The sequence below is a fragment of the Apaloderma vittatum genome, unplaced genomic scaffold, assembly GCF_000703405.1.
Source record: "Apaloderma vittatum isolate BGI_N311 unplaced genomic scaffold, ASM70340v1 scaffold17556, whole genome shotgun sequence".
Classification (NCBI taxonomy): domain Eukaryota; kingdom Metazoa; phylum Chordata; class Aves; order Trogoniformes; family Trogonidae; genus Apaloderma; species Apaloderma vittatum.
In genome coordinates, this window is record NW_009721401.1 from 2,404 (window position 1) to 17,642 (window position 15,239).

The window sequence follows — 15,239 nt, forward strand, 5'->3', positions numbered from 1 at the left end:
CCCCAGGTACAGTAGAGACACAAACAGGAACCATCCCTAGTATCATGGTAACTGCAGCCTCTGGGGAAGGTGAAGGATTGAAGCTGGTGCCTTCTGGCACCCAGAGGAACGCTCTGTCTCCACTAAAGGCTTACAACTACAAAACATGTGACCACCCTCAAAGCTGAAGAGGAGCCAGGTATGCTTTCAAGCAAATCACACAGACCCCCTGACTCTAAATCATGCAAGACCCCCAGGAGGAAGCAGCAGGTGACAGCAGGGGGGTCACTCCTTGCTGCTGGGGACAGAGGCACCCATCTGCCCACCTGACTGGTCACCTAGGGACATTTGCTGCTTGCTGGGGACCTGGATCTGGGGTGTTGTGGAGGGACTGTGAGGCTTGTCCAGCCCTTTAACTAATACCCACTGCTTTTTCTGCATGGGACACTGCCAGGCCCACCTGGAAAGTATCAAAAGTGACTGCAGAGCTCAGGTAGGGGGAGACAGGCCAAAAAAGTTGGTTGATATTCAAAGATCACCTCCTCTGAACTCAAGAGTGCTCCATCCCAAGACAGGCACAAACGCCAGCAGGCCTATGTGGATGAACAAGGAGCTCCTGGCCAAATGCAAAAGAAGCATACAAAAGGTGGAAGCAAGGACAAGTAACCTGGCAGGAACATAGAGACACTCTCCCAGTTTCCAGAGATGAAGTGAGGAAAGCCAAAGCCCAGCTGGAATTGAATCTAGCCAGGGATGTGAGAGACAACAAGAAGGGCTTCTACAAGCACACAGGTGACTAAAGGAAGACTAGAGAACACGCAGGCCTGTTGCCAAATGAGGCGGAGGACCCCAGACACCAGAGGAAAGTCTGGAACAAGGAGTAAGTACCCTCAGTGGAAGAGGATCAGGTCAGAGAATACTTAAGGAGCCTAAATATACATATGATGGGATGTATCCATGAATGCTGAGGAAGCTGGCTAATATCAAAGCAAGGGCACTCCCCATATCACTGAGCAACCCTGGCATTTGGGAGAGGTGCCCAAAGACTGGAGGAAAAGCCAGCATCACTCCTGTCTTGAAAAGTTCAAGAAGGAAGACCTGGGGATATGGGCCAGCCAGCCTTCCTTCAAGGTGATGGAGCAGCTAATCCTAGGAACCACTTTCAGGCACACGAAGGACAAAAAAAGTCATCAGGAGTAGTCAGCATGGCCTCACCAATGGGAAATCACGCTTAACCAACCCGATAAACTTCTATGATTAAATGAACGGCTTGGTAGATGAAGGGGGAGCAGTGGGTATTGTCTACCTAAACTTCAGTAAGGCTTTCAACACTGTCTCTTATAAGAACCTTGCTGAGAACCTATGGAGTGTGGGTTGGATGTGCCGTGAGGTGGACTGAAGGCTGACTGAATCGCCAGGCCCAGAGGGTGGTGAGAAGTGGCATGAAGTCTAGCTGGAGGCCAGCCTCTAGCAGTGTACACATGGTATCCATACTGGATCCTGTTCTGTTCACCATCTTTATTAATGATCTGCAACTTTGCTGGTGACACAAACCCGGGAGGAATGGCCGATACACCAGAGGGTTGTGCTGCTCTCCAGAGGCACCTCAACAGCCTAGAGAAAGGGGCTGGCAGGAACCTCATAAAGTTCAACACGGGGATATGCAGTCTCACACCTGGGGAAGGAACAACCCCGTGTACCAGTACGAGCTAGGAGTCACCCAATTCTTCAGCAGCTTGGCAGAAAAGGACCTGGTGGTCTTGGTGGACACCAAGATGAACATGAGCAAGCAATGTGCCCAGTCAACAAAGGTAGCCAACTGCATCCTGGGCTGCATTAGGAGTGTTGCTGGCAGGTCGAGGGAGGCAATCCTTCCCCTCTACTCATCACACATGGAGTTCTGTGTTCGATTCTGGGCCTTCCAGGACAAGAGGCACAGAGCAACTGGAAAGAATCCAGCACAGGCCCACTAAAATGATTAAGGGACTGGAGCAACTCTTATGTGAGCAAAGGCCGAGAGGTGGGACTGCTCAGCCCGGAGAAGGCTCGGGGGGATCTCACCACTGTATACAAGTGTCTGAAGGGCAGGTGTAAATATAGAGCCAGGCTATTCTCAGTGGTGACAAGGACAAGAGCCAACAGGCACGAACTTAAACACGGGAGGTTCTATCTGAGGATTAGAAAACACTTTTTTGTTGTTGTTGTTGTTGGTTTTTTTTACACTGTGAAAACTTTAAAACCTGGAACAGGTTGCCCAAAGAAGTTGGGGAATCTCCATCCTTAAAAGATATTAAGAGACATCTGAACATGGTCCTTGGCAACTGGCTCTAGATGACCCTGCTTCAACAGGGGTGATGGACTAGATGACCTCCAGAGGTCCCTTCCAACCTCAACGGTTCACTGATTTTGTGATTCTGTAACACAAACCCAGATATTTTGTACATCAGAAATTCTTGAAAGCCTTTCCGTCGAGGCTCCCTGTGTGGGGGAGGGGAATGATACCCACCAGTTGACTACCCTATGAGTTTCTACCCATTCAGAAACTTACCTCTGGATCTCTAGACACTTTGGCAGGGGAAAAAATAGGCAAGAAAACTTTTCTCACATCAGACCTACTCTTCCCCCTGATCCCTGCTGATATTATTAGGGCTGCAGATCAAGTACACCAGGAGAAACAATAAGAGCATGTGCTTGAAGTGTGAGTACTCAGACACCTAATTCGCCCTGAATAAAGCTACGAGACAACATCATTATATCTAAGCTTGCCAAGAGGGCATGTCTGGGAGATGTGCAGAGTAAACATTTCCGCTTCATTGGTTTTCAGCAAAGTTTAATCAAATTGGGATGAGAGAAAAGTGCGTTACCTTGACGGCGTACCCACCTACAGTTTGGCTTCCCGCAACACCGTCCCCTTAACCGGAGGCAGGTTTTTGGCAGAGGTGGCCTGGCTGGCCTTATTACTGTCTGAGTTCTTTTTATTGCTACTCCAAAATAAAGTGCATTTTTCCTAGAAGACAATCAGGCTAGTTTACGGTGCACTTGGACATGAATTCCACGAGGGTTCCAACTTCAGGAGATTTTTAAAATCACCCTTTAACTAGAATCTAGTTATTAATGAAGATTGCAAAATTTGAGTTAAACTAAGTCCTACTTAAGATTTTTGTCAGGGTCAAGCCAGTTTTAGAAGTGGTCTGTTTGCCTTTTAAATGCACCACCACACGGGCTTTAGGCCACATTAGCAAAGGAGATCTCAACACTGCATCTGGGCAGGTTTTATGCCTGTACAGATTTTACATGTTTTTCAGAACTGCAGGTCCAACAGACACATTTCAAACTGGCTCCACCACAACCTAGACTAAGATTTAAGTGTTTCACAGGACCTCATCTGGACTGGGTTTAGAGCACACTGCTCCCTCCAGAAGGGCACAAGATACTCCAGGAAGGAGTTGCCTTCGGGGAACCTTCACACCGGCAGACACGTGGAGGTTTGGACAACGTCCCTACTCGGTGTCCCCGCTGACATCGCCAGTGACTTCAAGAGGGAGGACTGTGCATGATTAAGCAATCACTGCTAGATCAGCATCGCTTCAATCAAATGAGGAACACACCTTGGCTGCAAATTCTTGCCTTCCAGCTCTTACCTACTCATTAAGCAGATTTTCATGGGCTGTTGCGCAGCTTCCTTAGAGATTTAAAAGGTCATTGAGGGTTTTTAATCACTTTCCAGGTAGTCAGGCACTTTCTGCAGTTGATTTTTAGATTTAGCACTTCATGACACTTTTGGCTGAGCACCCAAATGCAGCTGGCTTACGCCTGGGTTTGGGATATTTCACAAGCAGATATTAAGTTGACTTGAGTGAATTTAAAATCCAGCTTTTCTTCCTCACCCTTCCTGGCATGGCTAAGGCTCTTTGATAGCAGGAATTAAGACTTAGCACAAAGCAGGGTGAGGAAATCCCACCCCGGGGCCACATAAGGTCTTCGAAATTGCTGCCCAGCAAATACAGGCATTTTTCAGATAAGCCCATTCTACGCAGCAGAGTGAGGTCTTGTATTTGCTGAAGTAAGAGAGGTTCAGCACACAAAGCCTGACCACCTCAGGAGCACAGCGAGGGTTTAACACTGAGCCCTCAGCCTCAGCATTGCTCCCACCCCACAGGGAAGTACGAGGAGGAACAAGGGGATTTAGGATCATGTGGTTAAGTCAATTAAGCAGTTGTGGGCTTGGTTAAAATCCAGTTACGTGATACTCTGAGAACCCAGGTGCTATTTAAAGTGGGTTTGCATTAGCCTTTCAGTAAGGGCGGTTACAGGAGTTGAGCACAAGGAGCCCCTCACACGTGCTCTCCCCTCAGCCCGCTCTCATTCCAAGCATCTTCTTTTTAACCCCACAAGTAGCCTCTTCACTTCTACAGCTTTAGAGCCAGGTCAAGCTTTTTGACTGTAGTGCAAAACTAAATAATCTTGCTTTGATATGGGTTAGGGAGCTAGATCTCTACTTCAAGAGCTAAAGCTTTTAGAGAGCTTAAGTGTTATCAGACGAATGTTTTGGACCTGGAGCTACAGATCTCCACCAAGTGTTTTAGCTGGTTTATAATCCGTCCTTACAGCTCAGAGTGGACTCGTGCACCAGCCAGGTACTCTCCCTGTCCACCCCACCATGGGCAAACTTCTACCCTGCTGCCAGCTCCCTGCAAGCTTCAACGGCCTTTGCTTATCAGTAAGCCCAGTAAACCCTGAGGGTTTAACTTCCAGAACTCTTTGGAATAGTTTGCAGAGAAACAAAGCGAGCTTCAGGGAAAGACAAGAGTCCAGTCTGGGTTGAGAAGCAGCCACAGTGCCAGCATCCCTTCTGCAAGAACACAATGACTGCTTTTCATTTGTGAATTGGCTGCACTCTGGTACCTCCATCCCCTTGAGACAGCTCTGGTCAGCTTAGGACACCATTGGGACCCTGCAGAGATGCATATTTGTGCAATGGCACAGACCTGCTGCGTCTTAAGGAGGCTGGGTCGATGGGCTAGGCTTGTTCTTTGGTTAGCTGGATGAGCGGAGAAATACCTCCTCCTATAGGAACCCACTCCCACCACTGTTTTGTACTGAGAAGACCAGAAATGCTCTTCCTACGTTCTCTGTTTGCAGCCCAATTTCCAGATGGCTGAGGAAGTCCTGCTGCTACATGCTGGCACCTGGCACCATTAGGACATTGCTCGTGGATCAGCCAGTGTTTCCTCAGGAGTGTTAGATTGTCAACCCAATCTACATCATCTGATTAGGTCTGATTTGACTTATAGCATTTCCCAATAGGCATCTGCAAGTTCTTACCCGACTCGTTGCCATGAGTACAGCTGCTGAGATAATGAGCGGGATGCTCAGCCCAAGGAAGATATACTGCAGGTAGTCTAGCAAGGACGGGATTAGCACCAGGTTGGTGTAAAACTGCGTTAGGACTGAGCCGTCGATGTATCCACTCTGCTCAAAAAAGCAAAGCTGTCAGTGGCATTGCCCTCCCATCCACGGCCAAGACAAGCCAGCTGCGCAACTCCTCTCCCACCATCTCCCAGCACAGATCAGGGAATTTATGCAAGATTCAGTTAGGCTAGAAGCTTTTGCTAAATAGTTAGAGTTGGCTGGACAAGCACACAGGCTTGAGACTGCACTGCTTGGCCCACATTTGCACGGGGATGCTGGCAGCTCTGTTGTGGGCCCTATTTAACCCCACATCTAGGACAGAGCCAGAGGTTTACCAAGTATAGTGCAGGGCTTGTTCAGCTTAGAGGGACTAATGGCACAGCCAAGTATTGCAAAGCCTTCTGCTGGTGCTTAATTAGTCTGGCTGGCTTAAAGCTTTATCCAGAGGGGAGTTTCCCCAGCACTGGGTGATGGGGAAGCAGCTCCTCCCTCCCACAGGAGAGGCTCTACAGAATCAGGTCGAGGAAGGCAGCTCACCTCTGCAAACCACAGCAGCGGCAGGACCACCGGCTTAATCTTCCCTGTTTGACTAGGGAGGGAAAAAAAAAAAACCAAAACACAGAAAAAAAAATACACTCAGATTTCTGGTTGATCTGGTTACATCTAATGCCATGATTCTTCCTAAAAGGACAGGTCTGACAGACTGGTAGTGGCCAGGAAACCAGTGTAAGGAGGTAACAATTCCTGCTACTTCAGTGAGCTGTTCCCCACTGGAGGGACCAGGTACAGCTTGGGCCTTTCATGTACAAGCAGAGCTTATGCTTCCACTCCTGCTTAACTGCTGACAGACAGCTCTAAGTGTCATCCCAGATCTGGGCTTCAGGGACATGAACTTGGTGAACTGGAATGCAGAACTTCATGTAGCTCCACATCTGTCACCTGCAGGGCCCCAGGGGTGGTGCAGCCAAGGGCAGAGCACTGGGGCTGCTGCTGGTGTGTGCACCAGAGTCAGCCAAAGCAGCAAGAGCACGCTCCCACCTTTTGGGACCACACAACTTCGTTACAGAGCCCTTCTGCTTGCTTTCATAGAGCTGAAAGTCTTTCTGAATACAGGCTTCGACTGTCAACCCTGTCGGCAGAGTGGGTTTTGTCTTTCTGTGTGGGATGTAACACCTTCCGAGCAGCAGCGGAGTGCAGGCAAACTGCTCCTGTGCCCCCCCCGGGGAGAAGAAGCCCAGATCTCACTGTCTAGACAGGCACAGAAACACTGCTGGAGCCCCGCAAACAGGCAGCCATGCACTGCACTGCTAAAGGCTGGCAGTTGGAGGTCCCCGGAACACTGACACACATTTCACCACGAGTCATTACAAACCGATAATGCTAAACCTGCTTCACCTTTGGCAAGAGTAAACTCTGCAGCGACCCCAGCATCAGCAGCGCTCCCTGCTCAAGGAAGGGAGGTGGACATTTCTAAAAAGTGACTACTTACATTATACCAGACACTTCCTTTATGTACAGGTTCAGCTGGAGCTTGATGGAGCAATTCATGGGGATGCCTGTCATCTGCATAGGAAGAGAACAACCAGCTCATCAGTAAAGACAACACTTGTCCAGAGAGCTTTGTAAAAGAGCAACCCTTTGCTTTCTATCATAGCCACCTTCCAGAGCAATGGACTGGATCACCCAGAGATCCACCACAGTCACCACAAACAAGACCAGGAGCATGGCTGGGGTTTCTACCAAACCACAAGCATTAGTCAACCAGGCATCAGTGCCCAGGCTCTGGGGATGACTTCTCAAGGAGGGACAGCACTGTCTCCATTGCAGTTTGCAGTGTGTCCCCTTGACTTAAACGATCACCAGCCATTGAGACTGTTGCACACAGCAGCACCCAGAAAGCAGCACCTTCCTTGGGGTGGTGTGAAGGCACAAAGCTACCCTGAACAGATGTGGCTGCTGAAGAAGGCAGCTCGCATTCAGTGGGCAGACAGCAGAAGCCAGGAAGGTGTTGTGTGACCCAGGGCTCGTGGGACTGAACATAAGCACATTCACACTGCCAAGCAGCATATGCAACCGGTAAGTAATGCCTTAGGGAGGTGTTTTAATAGCAACTTCAGTGGTTTTTGAAGCCTCTTCTGTTGTTCTTTCCACTAGCAGCAGGATGGAAACATATCAATGCAAAAAATTCACGCGCACAGCAAAGGACAAAATATTTCTTATAGCTGGGAACCAACAGCCATCGCTGTCCAGCGACACCGTAAGACCATGCAAACATCACACTTCAAAGCTGGAACTGTTGGCACCCATTAAGGCATTGCTTTCTCATGACACTGCAGTTCTGCAACACATTTTTAAGGGCAGAAAGATTTTGCTGGACTGTCCCACTTGTACTCAGCAGGCTGCAGCTAGATAAGAATATAGTTAATTGTGCTGTTATCAGTAGATGTCTGATACTGTAATAAACTTAATTAGATTTCTCTAACTGTGATAAGAAAAGCAAAGAGAACCCAATACCTAGATAAGATGCACAGCTTACCTCATCTCAAGAGAGGGAATGGCTTCTTGCTAGAGCAAACATCGCCAACTGTTTGGAAGCCCTGACCATGTGCAACATAGGCCATGGGGTGGAAGATCCCAAAGTCCCTGCCCATGAGCAGCTGGGACAATGGTGACTCAGGGCACCCCAACTCATCACCCCTGGAGGGGTGACTTCACCTTTAATGCTACAGGTGTGTGAGAAGTGTGACACAGCAACAGTTCAGTGCTAAAGCAGCCACTTAGATGGGCAAGTTGAGAGACTGGAAGAAGCCAGCTCAAAACTGGTGGTGGCAGCTTTGGCTGCAGCGTGGTCTTCAGACTTTGCCAGTCAGCTCTTATGGCAATACACGTTTACAGATTTGGGGCGTAACTTGGCTGCTGCTAGATACACCTCCTGGTGTTGTAGACCTGAGTCAGTGGAAAGAACTTGACTGGGCTTATCAAAACAATTAAGCTTATAATTAGTTCTGCAATTCTCTAGAAGGCAGGCTAATTATTTAATTTGTTTATGGCTTTGACATTTTTATCTGCACATGTCCTCCACAGTCTTTGCACTATGGAACCTGCTCAAATCAATGTCATGAGAGCAGAGTGAGGCCATCACGCAGTCGGTGGCAGGCTTCCCCCAGGCCAGGCTGGACCCCCGAGGCAAGGGGAGGTGAGACCCCTCAGCGGGGTGAGGGCCCCAGCAGGCTCACTCACCGGGTGCACATCAAGGAACAGCGCGTGCTCGTGCTCGCTGGGGTGGAGGCCCTCAACGGCGTTCACCAGGACTGGGTCGGCATTGTAGAAATGAGGATGGGAAATGAACATCGGTGCATCTGGGTGAGAACAAAGACACCTTAAATTCATCCAAACCCATCTGAGAGGTTTTGTTGAGGTTTTGAAACCGTTGCAGCACTTATTCTGAACAGGCTTTTGTATCTGTTTCCTCCTAACCAGAAAGGTCCTTCCCTCCTCGCAGCTTGCTCCGTTGCTCTGGGGGATGTTACAACGCTGTGTTGAAGCCATCCCCTGCACCACACAACACCCTGGTAACTTGCTATACCCAGACATGGGTCAGGACACTAAATCTAAATTCTCACTCTTACGTGACCTGCACTCAGTGTCCAAAGTTAACATTTAATTTGGCAGTTACATGGCCTGCCTCTTCCTACCCTTGCGCCCCTGCCTGATCCCTCTGCAGCCCCACTGTTTCACCGGGCATTCCCACAAACACCAGGCTGCCAGGAGGGATTTGGATTTTCCTTATTTCCCTCTTTGTCAAGATGCCTGCAGGAGTGTAAGTGAGAATGGCAAGCCTGCAGATCCCAGAGGTACCTTCGAGTGCTCTGGCAGAGCACAGAGACAATTCTCCAGGCAGCCAAGCTCGTATCGCATCCCCACAGTTGTATTAAACTGTGGGGATGCGATACCTCAGAGAGAGCGGTACAGCAGAGAGAGCCTGGGGAGGAAAGCACTTACTTAGCCTGCAGGTACTGATGTTCTGGATGCCAGACTGCCTGCAGGGGCAGAAGCCTTCATTGGGTGGATAATCCGTGCCATTGGCAAAGAGGGTTTTTGGTGCCACGAAGCGATAGGTGGGCACACCCTTGAACTGTCCGGACCGTTGGTACACCAGTGTCATGGATCTGGAAGGGTTTCAGTGGAGAAGGATCAGGATTAGCCAGCAGGTTCCCAGCCCAGAACCAAGCTCTTATCTTTGCTGAATAAGGTGTGGTTGCAATGTAACTTAGACTTTGAGATCAAGATAAACACTCAGAGCATTGATTTGGATGGGGAATGAGTATTTAAGCCATTTGCTTTCAGATGTTTTAAGCACAGATAAAGAGGTGGTCAGGATTAGTTATGGAGAGAAACCACAGGCTTATAAATCTGTTTGTAGTATCCAGATGACGTTTATTTAAAGACATGTAGTAATGCCCAAAGCGGCTCTCCAGGAGGTAATATCCTTTTTGTGCAAGCCCTGGCTCCACAGTGCTCTTTCACAGGGGGTGGACACTGGCTAAACCTCTTCTGCAACACAATTCCAACACATAGGCTGTTGGGGAGTGGAAAACTTTACTATATTCAGCAGTAAAGTTTGTTGTTTGTTTGTTTGTTTTTTTCTTGATACAACAGGCTAGTGAAGTTGTGCTGCATTATAGCTACCAGCTGGCCAGGATACATGCAAGACTCCAAGAGGGAAGGTTTGCTCCCTTCACACTCAAGCAAGGTTTGCAGACAGCTTGGGCAGGCCAATGGGATGCTTATTCCTACAGTTGCCTTCTGACATCAGGATAAAGAATGGAATCAAGGCTTCAGGACATGTTCAGCAATTATATCCATGCCTCTTGGCTGCACCCACCTTTTAGCAAAGGCAGAGGCTGCTGCAGAACATCAGTGGGATAAAGCCTTAGCTGCAGGGATATCAGCATCATCTGCATTTAATGTGCAAACACAATGGGAAAGAAGCCATCCCACACCATTCCCTGCCCACAGTTGCCTGCCCTGCAGCAAGGCAGATATGCCCTTAGTCTATCAACTGATGGGACTCCTTCCTAGCCAGCTGGGCTACCTGAGAGGCTGAGATAGTGATCTGGTGAGAATAGAGAACACTGCCTGATGAAGAGCCATTTCCCCCACAGCACTGTCCTGCAGGAACCACCTGCAGTAAAGAAATCAAGCTTGGTTTCCTCCACTTTATGCCTTGCCTGGAAATATGCTCTGTTCCCTAGAAGATTTCTGTAGTTTTACAGTTTTACAATGTCTACAGAAACTTTGTTTACTGGTAAACTTCCCTGAAAGCCCTTGGCTCCAGGTCATTTTGGTATTTGCTCATGGCCTTTGTGTAGAGGAATTCCTGCACTAATACTCGGCTCAGCTGACTTTGCTCACTCAGCTGAAGAGATCGTTGTTTTCCATTCAGCATGAGCAGCTTGCTTGTTTTGCAGCACTATCTAGAAAGCTTGAATTATCCATTATCTTTCCCAAGCTGGGGACAGTGTTTTGCGCCACCAGGGCCTCCCCTCCTTCCAGCACCAGGGAGTATGAGCACAGGCAGGTTCTGTAGGGTACTTTAAGCCCTGTGCAATCAGCTGAGGTCAGGGTGTCTTACAGAGGACACATGCACAGCAGTGCATGAATGCAGCAGCAAAGACAGGAAAAAAAAAAAGGGAAAAAACCCAAAAAACAAACAACACAGCCTGGCATATCACTTCTGCAAGCATTTAGTCAGCTGAAATAGGTCCACAAATAGTTACAGCTGCATTTCCCTATGACAACTCTTACCTCTTCCTCTCACATCTTATCTAGACTGATTATTTTCTACTGATTCAACATGGGCACATTAAGATTTCTCCAGTGATTTGGAAGGTATTTATGAACGCCACAAGGCGCTACTAATTAGACAACCACAGGATTTGCAAAGCTCAAGTACTGCCACGCTCAACAGCAGCTGAACTTTAGCTACGGAAAGGAGTCCCGAGTCCTCTGCATCACCGTGCAGGTCCTCTGCGTGCACAGGAACGGGCCTCATGTCTCCTGCCACCTGCACAGGAACAAGCTGGCAGTTGTGGCCTCACCTGCAGGCATCGGGGCTGTAGAACTCCAGTGATGTCGGGGTCATGAATGGTGGCCACATCTCCCCCGCGGTCCCGTTGATCATGTTGCACTCACTGCTTCGCCAGTAGTTGACCTGTGGGACAGGCGTAGAGAGAAGAGCTCCAGAGCTTGCTGGAAAGTTGGTTTCCACCCATGTATGGGACATCCACTACCCGACACTGCTTCCCAAACAGCTTCAGACAGCAAACTGAAGAGTTAACAAGGCCTCTCCAATTAACACATCTGCCCAATTAATGGAAAAACAGGACAAGATCTACCAGTCCCAAGTGCTCCCACAGTATTTGATCTGTATTTAGGAGTGGAACGCCACAAGGATCCCTTTAACAAGGGTATTTAAAGCAACACCTTAAAACACAGGCCAGAGGAGCTGGGACCTCAACCATTAGAAGCAACCAGCTCCAACAGCAGTTTCTTGCTCAAGTGACACTGATGATGAGGTGAACTCAACACTTGATGACAAGCCTCTTGTCATATGGCTGCCTTCTGAAAATTTGCTACAAGTTGCAGCAGTTGAAGTCCCAGAGAAAACTGCCTTCAAGGCTGCGTTCCAGAGATACAACAGCACTGAGAGCTTTCAGTTTTTCCCCTCATATTGGAGGTTTGCTGCCCAACACTTACCTTCTTTAGTCCATTCCATGTATCTATCATGTGAACTCTACTGATGTTCTCCATGCCCGTGTTCACTGTGAACAGTCCCGAATCAGAGCTGTTAAGCTGCAGAGAAAAGAAAGTAACTTTTAATCCACTCTATGGGGCCAGATTGCAGTATCTTAATGACTTTGCATGCTTTGTGGGCTCTAAGGGTGCTGCACACTGGAAGTTACTCGATTTTTTATCTATTTCAGTTGCCAGCAGCTGCTTCCCATACATGCATTTCCGCCCAAGGGGAGAATTAAGGCAGTTGCTCCATGCATTTTGTGAGGGTGGTGGCCCAGGCACTCAACCTTAAGATCAATATGGCTGTGATTTTAGTGTTCCTAAGCAACAGTTTACCTACCTCTACAAACAAGCCAAATTTTCCCTCAAAAGGGATCAGGCCAGGAACAATCATATTTATTGTGTCTATAAGAGGGTCTTCATAGCCCCACATGATCTCCCCCACCGTCCGGTTCATGAATGCCTGCTGTTTCAAGCCAGCCAGGGCACCACTCAGTAGAAATTTCACAAAGTTTGGCAGGTTTTCCATCATTACAGCCGCTCCCTGGGAAAGAAAAAAGCAAACTTCGAGATGAGAGCCCAGTCTTCAGCAAAGAAGCAGCAACACACCTTGGGTGCTCAGCCAGGTCCTTCTGCTGCCCCGCTCTACAGTCCTGGAGAAATCTTTGGGACAAACTGAAGTTCACCATTTATCCCCAGTTTGGAAAGAAAGGCATTGAGGGCTCCCAGGCTTCATCTCCCCAGAGTATGCTCAGACGAGGTTGCAGACTCGAGCCCAGATGCTCTGCCAGCCCCTCTGCACACCTGGCTTTTGGAACAGCAACAGCCCAACACGACAACCAACACCCAGAGAACAGAAAACTGTATTTTTGTAAGCTTAACCCACTGCTTGGATTCATTAGCCTTAGGGTCTACAAGACAGAAATCTCTGAGTCAGTATCAAGCAACATCGCCCTCCCTGCAAGCTCAGAAGCTGGTACCCACCCATGGAGGAAGTTCTTACCATCAACAAAATGTTTGGCAACACTATGTAGTCATCTTCACTGCCGTTGGACAAATCTGGCTGGAAGAAGAGTTTCCGATACCCAAGGAAGGAGACTGTGTCGTTGTCATGGAACGTGATATTTTTTTTATATCTGAACTCTCTGCAAAGAGATGGGAGAGATCATGGGAACCTTGCAGGGCCTCTGCAATGCCAGGCTGCGCAGGCCTGGGCTTGCTTCTGAAGAGTGGAGGAAGGAGACCAAAGCCCAGTAAGAAGCCATGGGACAGCAGGGAAGGCAATGTGTTAGGGAACAGACACTGTCAACCTCACCCTCTGACCAGGGTTAGGGTCTAGGCAGGAGATGGCAGCCTGGGAGTGTGGCGTCCCTGACAGATGGGATTCTGCAACAATTTGCAGACACCAAGTGTTTTTTCCCAGCTGACGAGGAGGGGCTGTGATGCTCCACGGTAGTACAAGGTTGTCTTCTGCAGAGAGCCTGTTACAGGCTCCTGAGGGAGCTGCAGCTCAACCCACCAGCAAAAACAAAGTCATTTATTGTGGAGCCTCTGTTTTATGGCTCACATTAGGGAAGGGCACTAATCTTGCTCAGCATGAACACAAGGACACTAATAAGCATGTTTATTCTTATTGACGGTAAATGAAGTCTTTTCCCCACGCCAAGTGACTGACGTGATCGCAACATACAGAAGCCACATGGTCTTACGGTGTGACCCAGCAGGCACAGGGGGAAACAAGGGCATATACATACTGCCAGGTTTCCCCCCAACACTGCTCAAACAGCTTTGGATTAAATCAGTAATCTTCCCACATGAGCTTGCTTAGGCTGCTGACCTGACTTTGCCGACACGTGTAGACACTAATGTGTTGAATATCGCTATTTATGGCTAAGTTCACACGCTCAACACAACACCAACCACTACTCCATGCTTCATCAAAACATAGAATGGTTTGGGTGGGAAGGGGCCTTAAAGATCATCTAGTTCCAATCCCCCTGCCATGGGCAGGGGCACCTCCCACTAGACACAGTTGCTCACATCCAGAGAAGTATCCGGGGCATCACCCACCATCCTCAGCCATGGCAAACAGATCCAGCTCTGCTGTAGGTGGGCCTGACCAAGTTTTAGCACTCTGTACTGGTTCTTATGACTGGAGCATTTACGTTGGGCAGATTCTGGGTTTCATGTCAGATGGGAGGTCTTAGACCAATCCATGAAGTTTGATATTGAGATGACTCCAGCTCTGGAGCTGGACTCTTCAAATGCACATGGAAGATGAAACAAGTCCACTCTGAAGACGAGGGTTGCCCATCACCACACCAACACCCCTCAGGCCTATGTTTGGACTGTATCTGCCCAGGTCTTTCTGCCCAACAGGTCCCAGCATAGGATTGAGCTCTACAAATCAATGAAGCATGGACCAGCCTTGCCACCCTGGCAGCCAGCAGCCCTGATTGTGGCTTTCGCAAGATCAGAGCTACTAGAGCATATTCGGGTCACTTTAAAATCCTACGCCACTGGCCCCACGCCAAGTATGCTAATGCCATATCCTCCTGCCAGAGGAGTCAGCCAGAAGCCCGGCAGGCAGCACAGTGGCCAGGCTCACACCTAGCTGGACCACAAGTGATACGTGACCTGTAAACATATGGTCCACGCTGGTTCACCACAGGCTTCGCTCCCTGAAGGACCTCCTTGGAGTTCAGCACTTCGAAGAAGTACACCGACATGTAGAAAGGAACAGGAATGTCTTTCCACATCCTGAAGGCAATGCTGCTGGGGTTGATCCTGACATTCTGCAAGGAGAAAAAAAAAAAAAAAAAAAAAAAAAAATCAAGTAAGGAGACACAACTCTTGGGCTTGGTGGCTGCAGCTAGGCATATTCCTTCTCAGCTCCACGCCAGGCCCAGGAGAGGCAGCAATTCCAGCCAGGGCTCTCCAGAGGGTTGGGTCTAGGCATGTTATGCAGATTGAAACCATGCCAGATCTGCATACATAAAGAGTTCCCAGTTTCAAAGCATCAATTTCATAACACAGGCTGCCTGTAGGCT

The 15,239-nt window shown here is 48.8% G+C and overlaps 1 protein-coding gene across 1 annotated transcript; it reads right to left on the reverse strand.

Annotated features, from left to right (window-relative positions):
* Positions 1 to 2,860: 2,860 nt before the first annotated feature.
* Positions 2,861 to 14,984, reverse strand: SCARB1 (scavenger receptor class B, member 1; the record flags this gene model as incomplete). The annotated part of the gene is made up of 11 exons (XM_009871381.1): positions 2,861 to 2,986; positions 5,305 to 5,451; positions 5,929 to 5,980; positions 6,881 to 6,954; positions 8,632 to 8,750; positions 9,394 to 9,560; positions 11,493 to 11,605; positions 12,151 to 12,246; positions 12,530 to 12,733; positions 13,193 to 13,334; positions 14,827 to 14,984. Coding segments are annotated over 11 exons (1,398 nt in total), but the record flags the coding sequence as incomplete, so codon positions are not given.
* Positions 14,985 to 15,239: the final 255 nt, after the last annotated feature.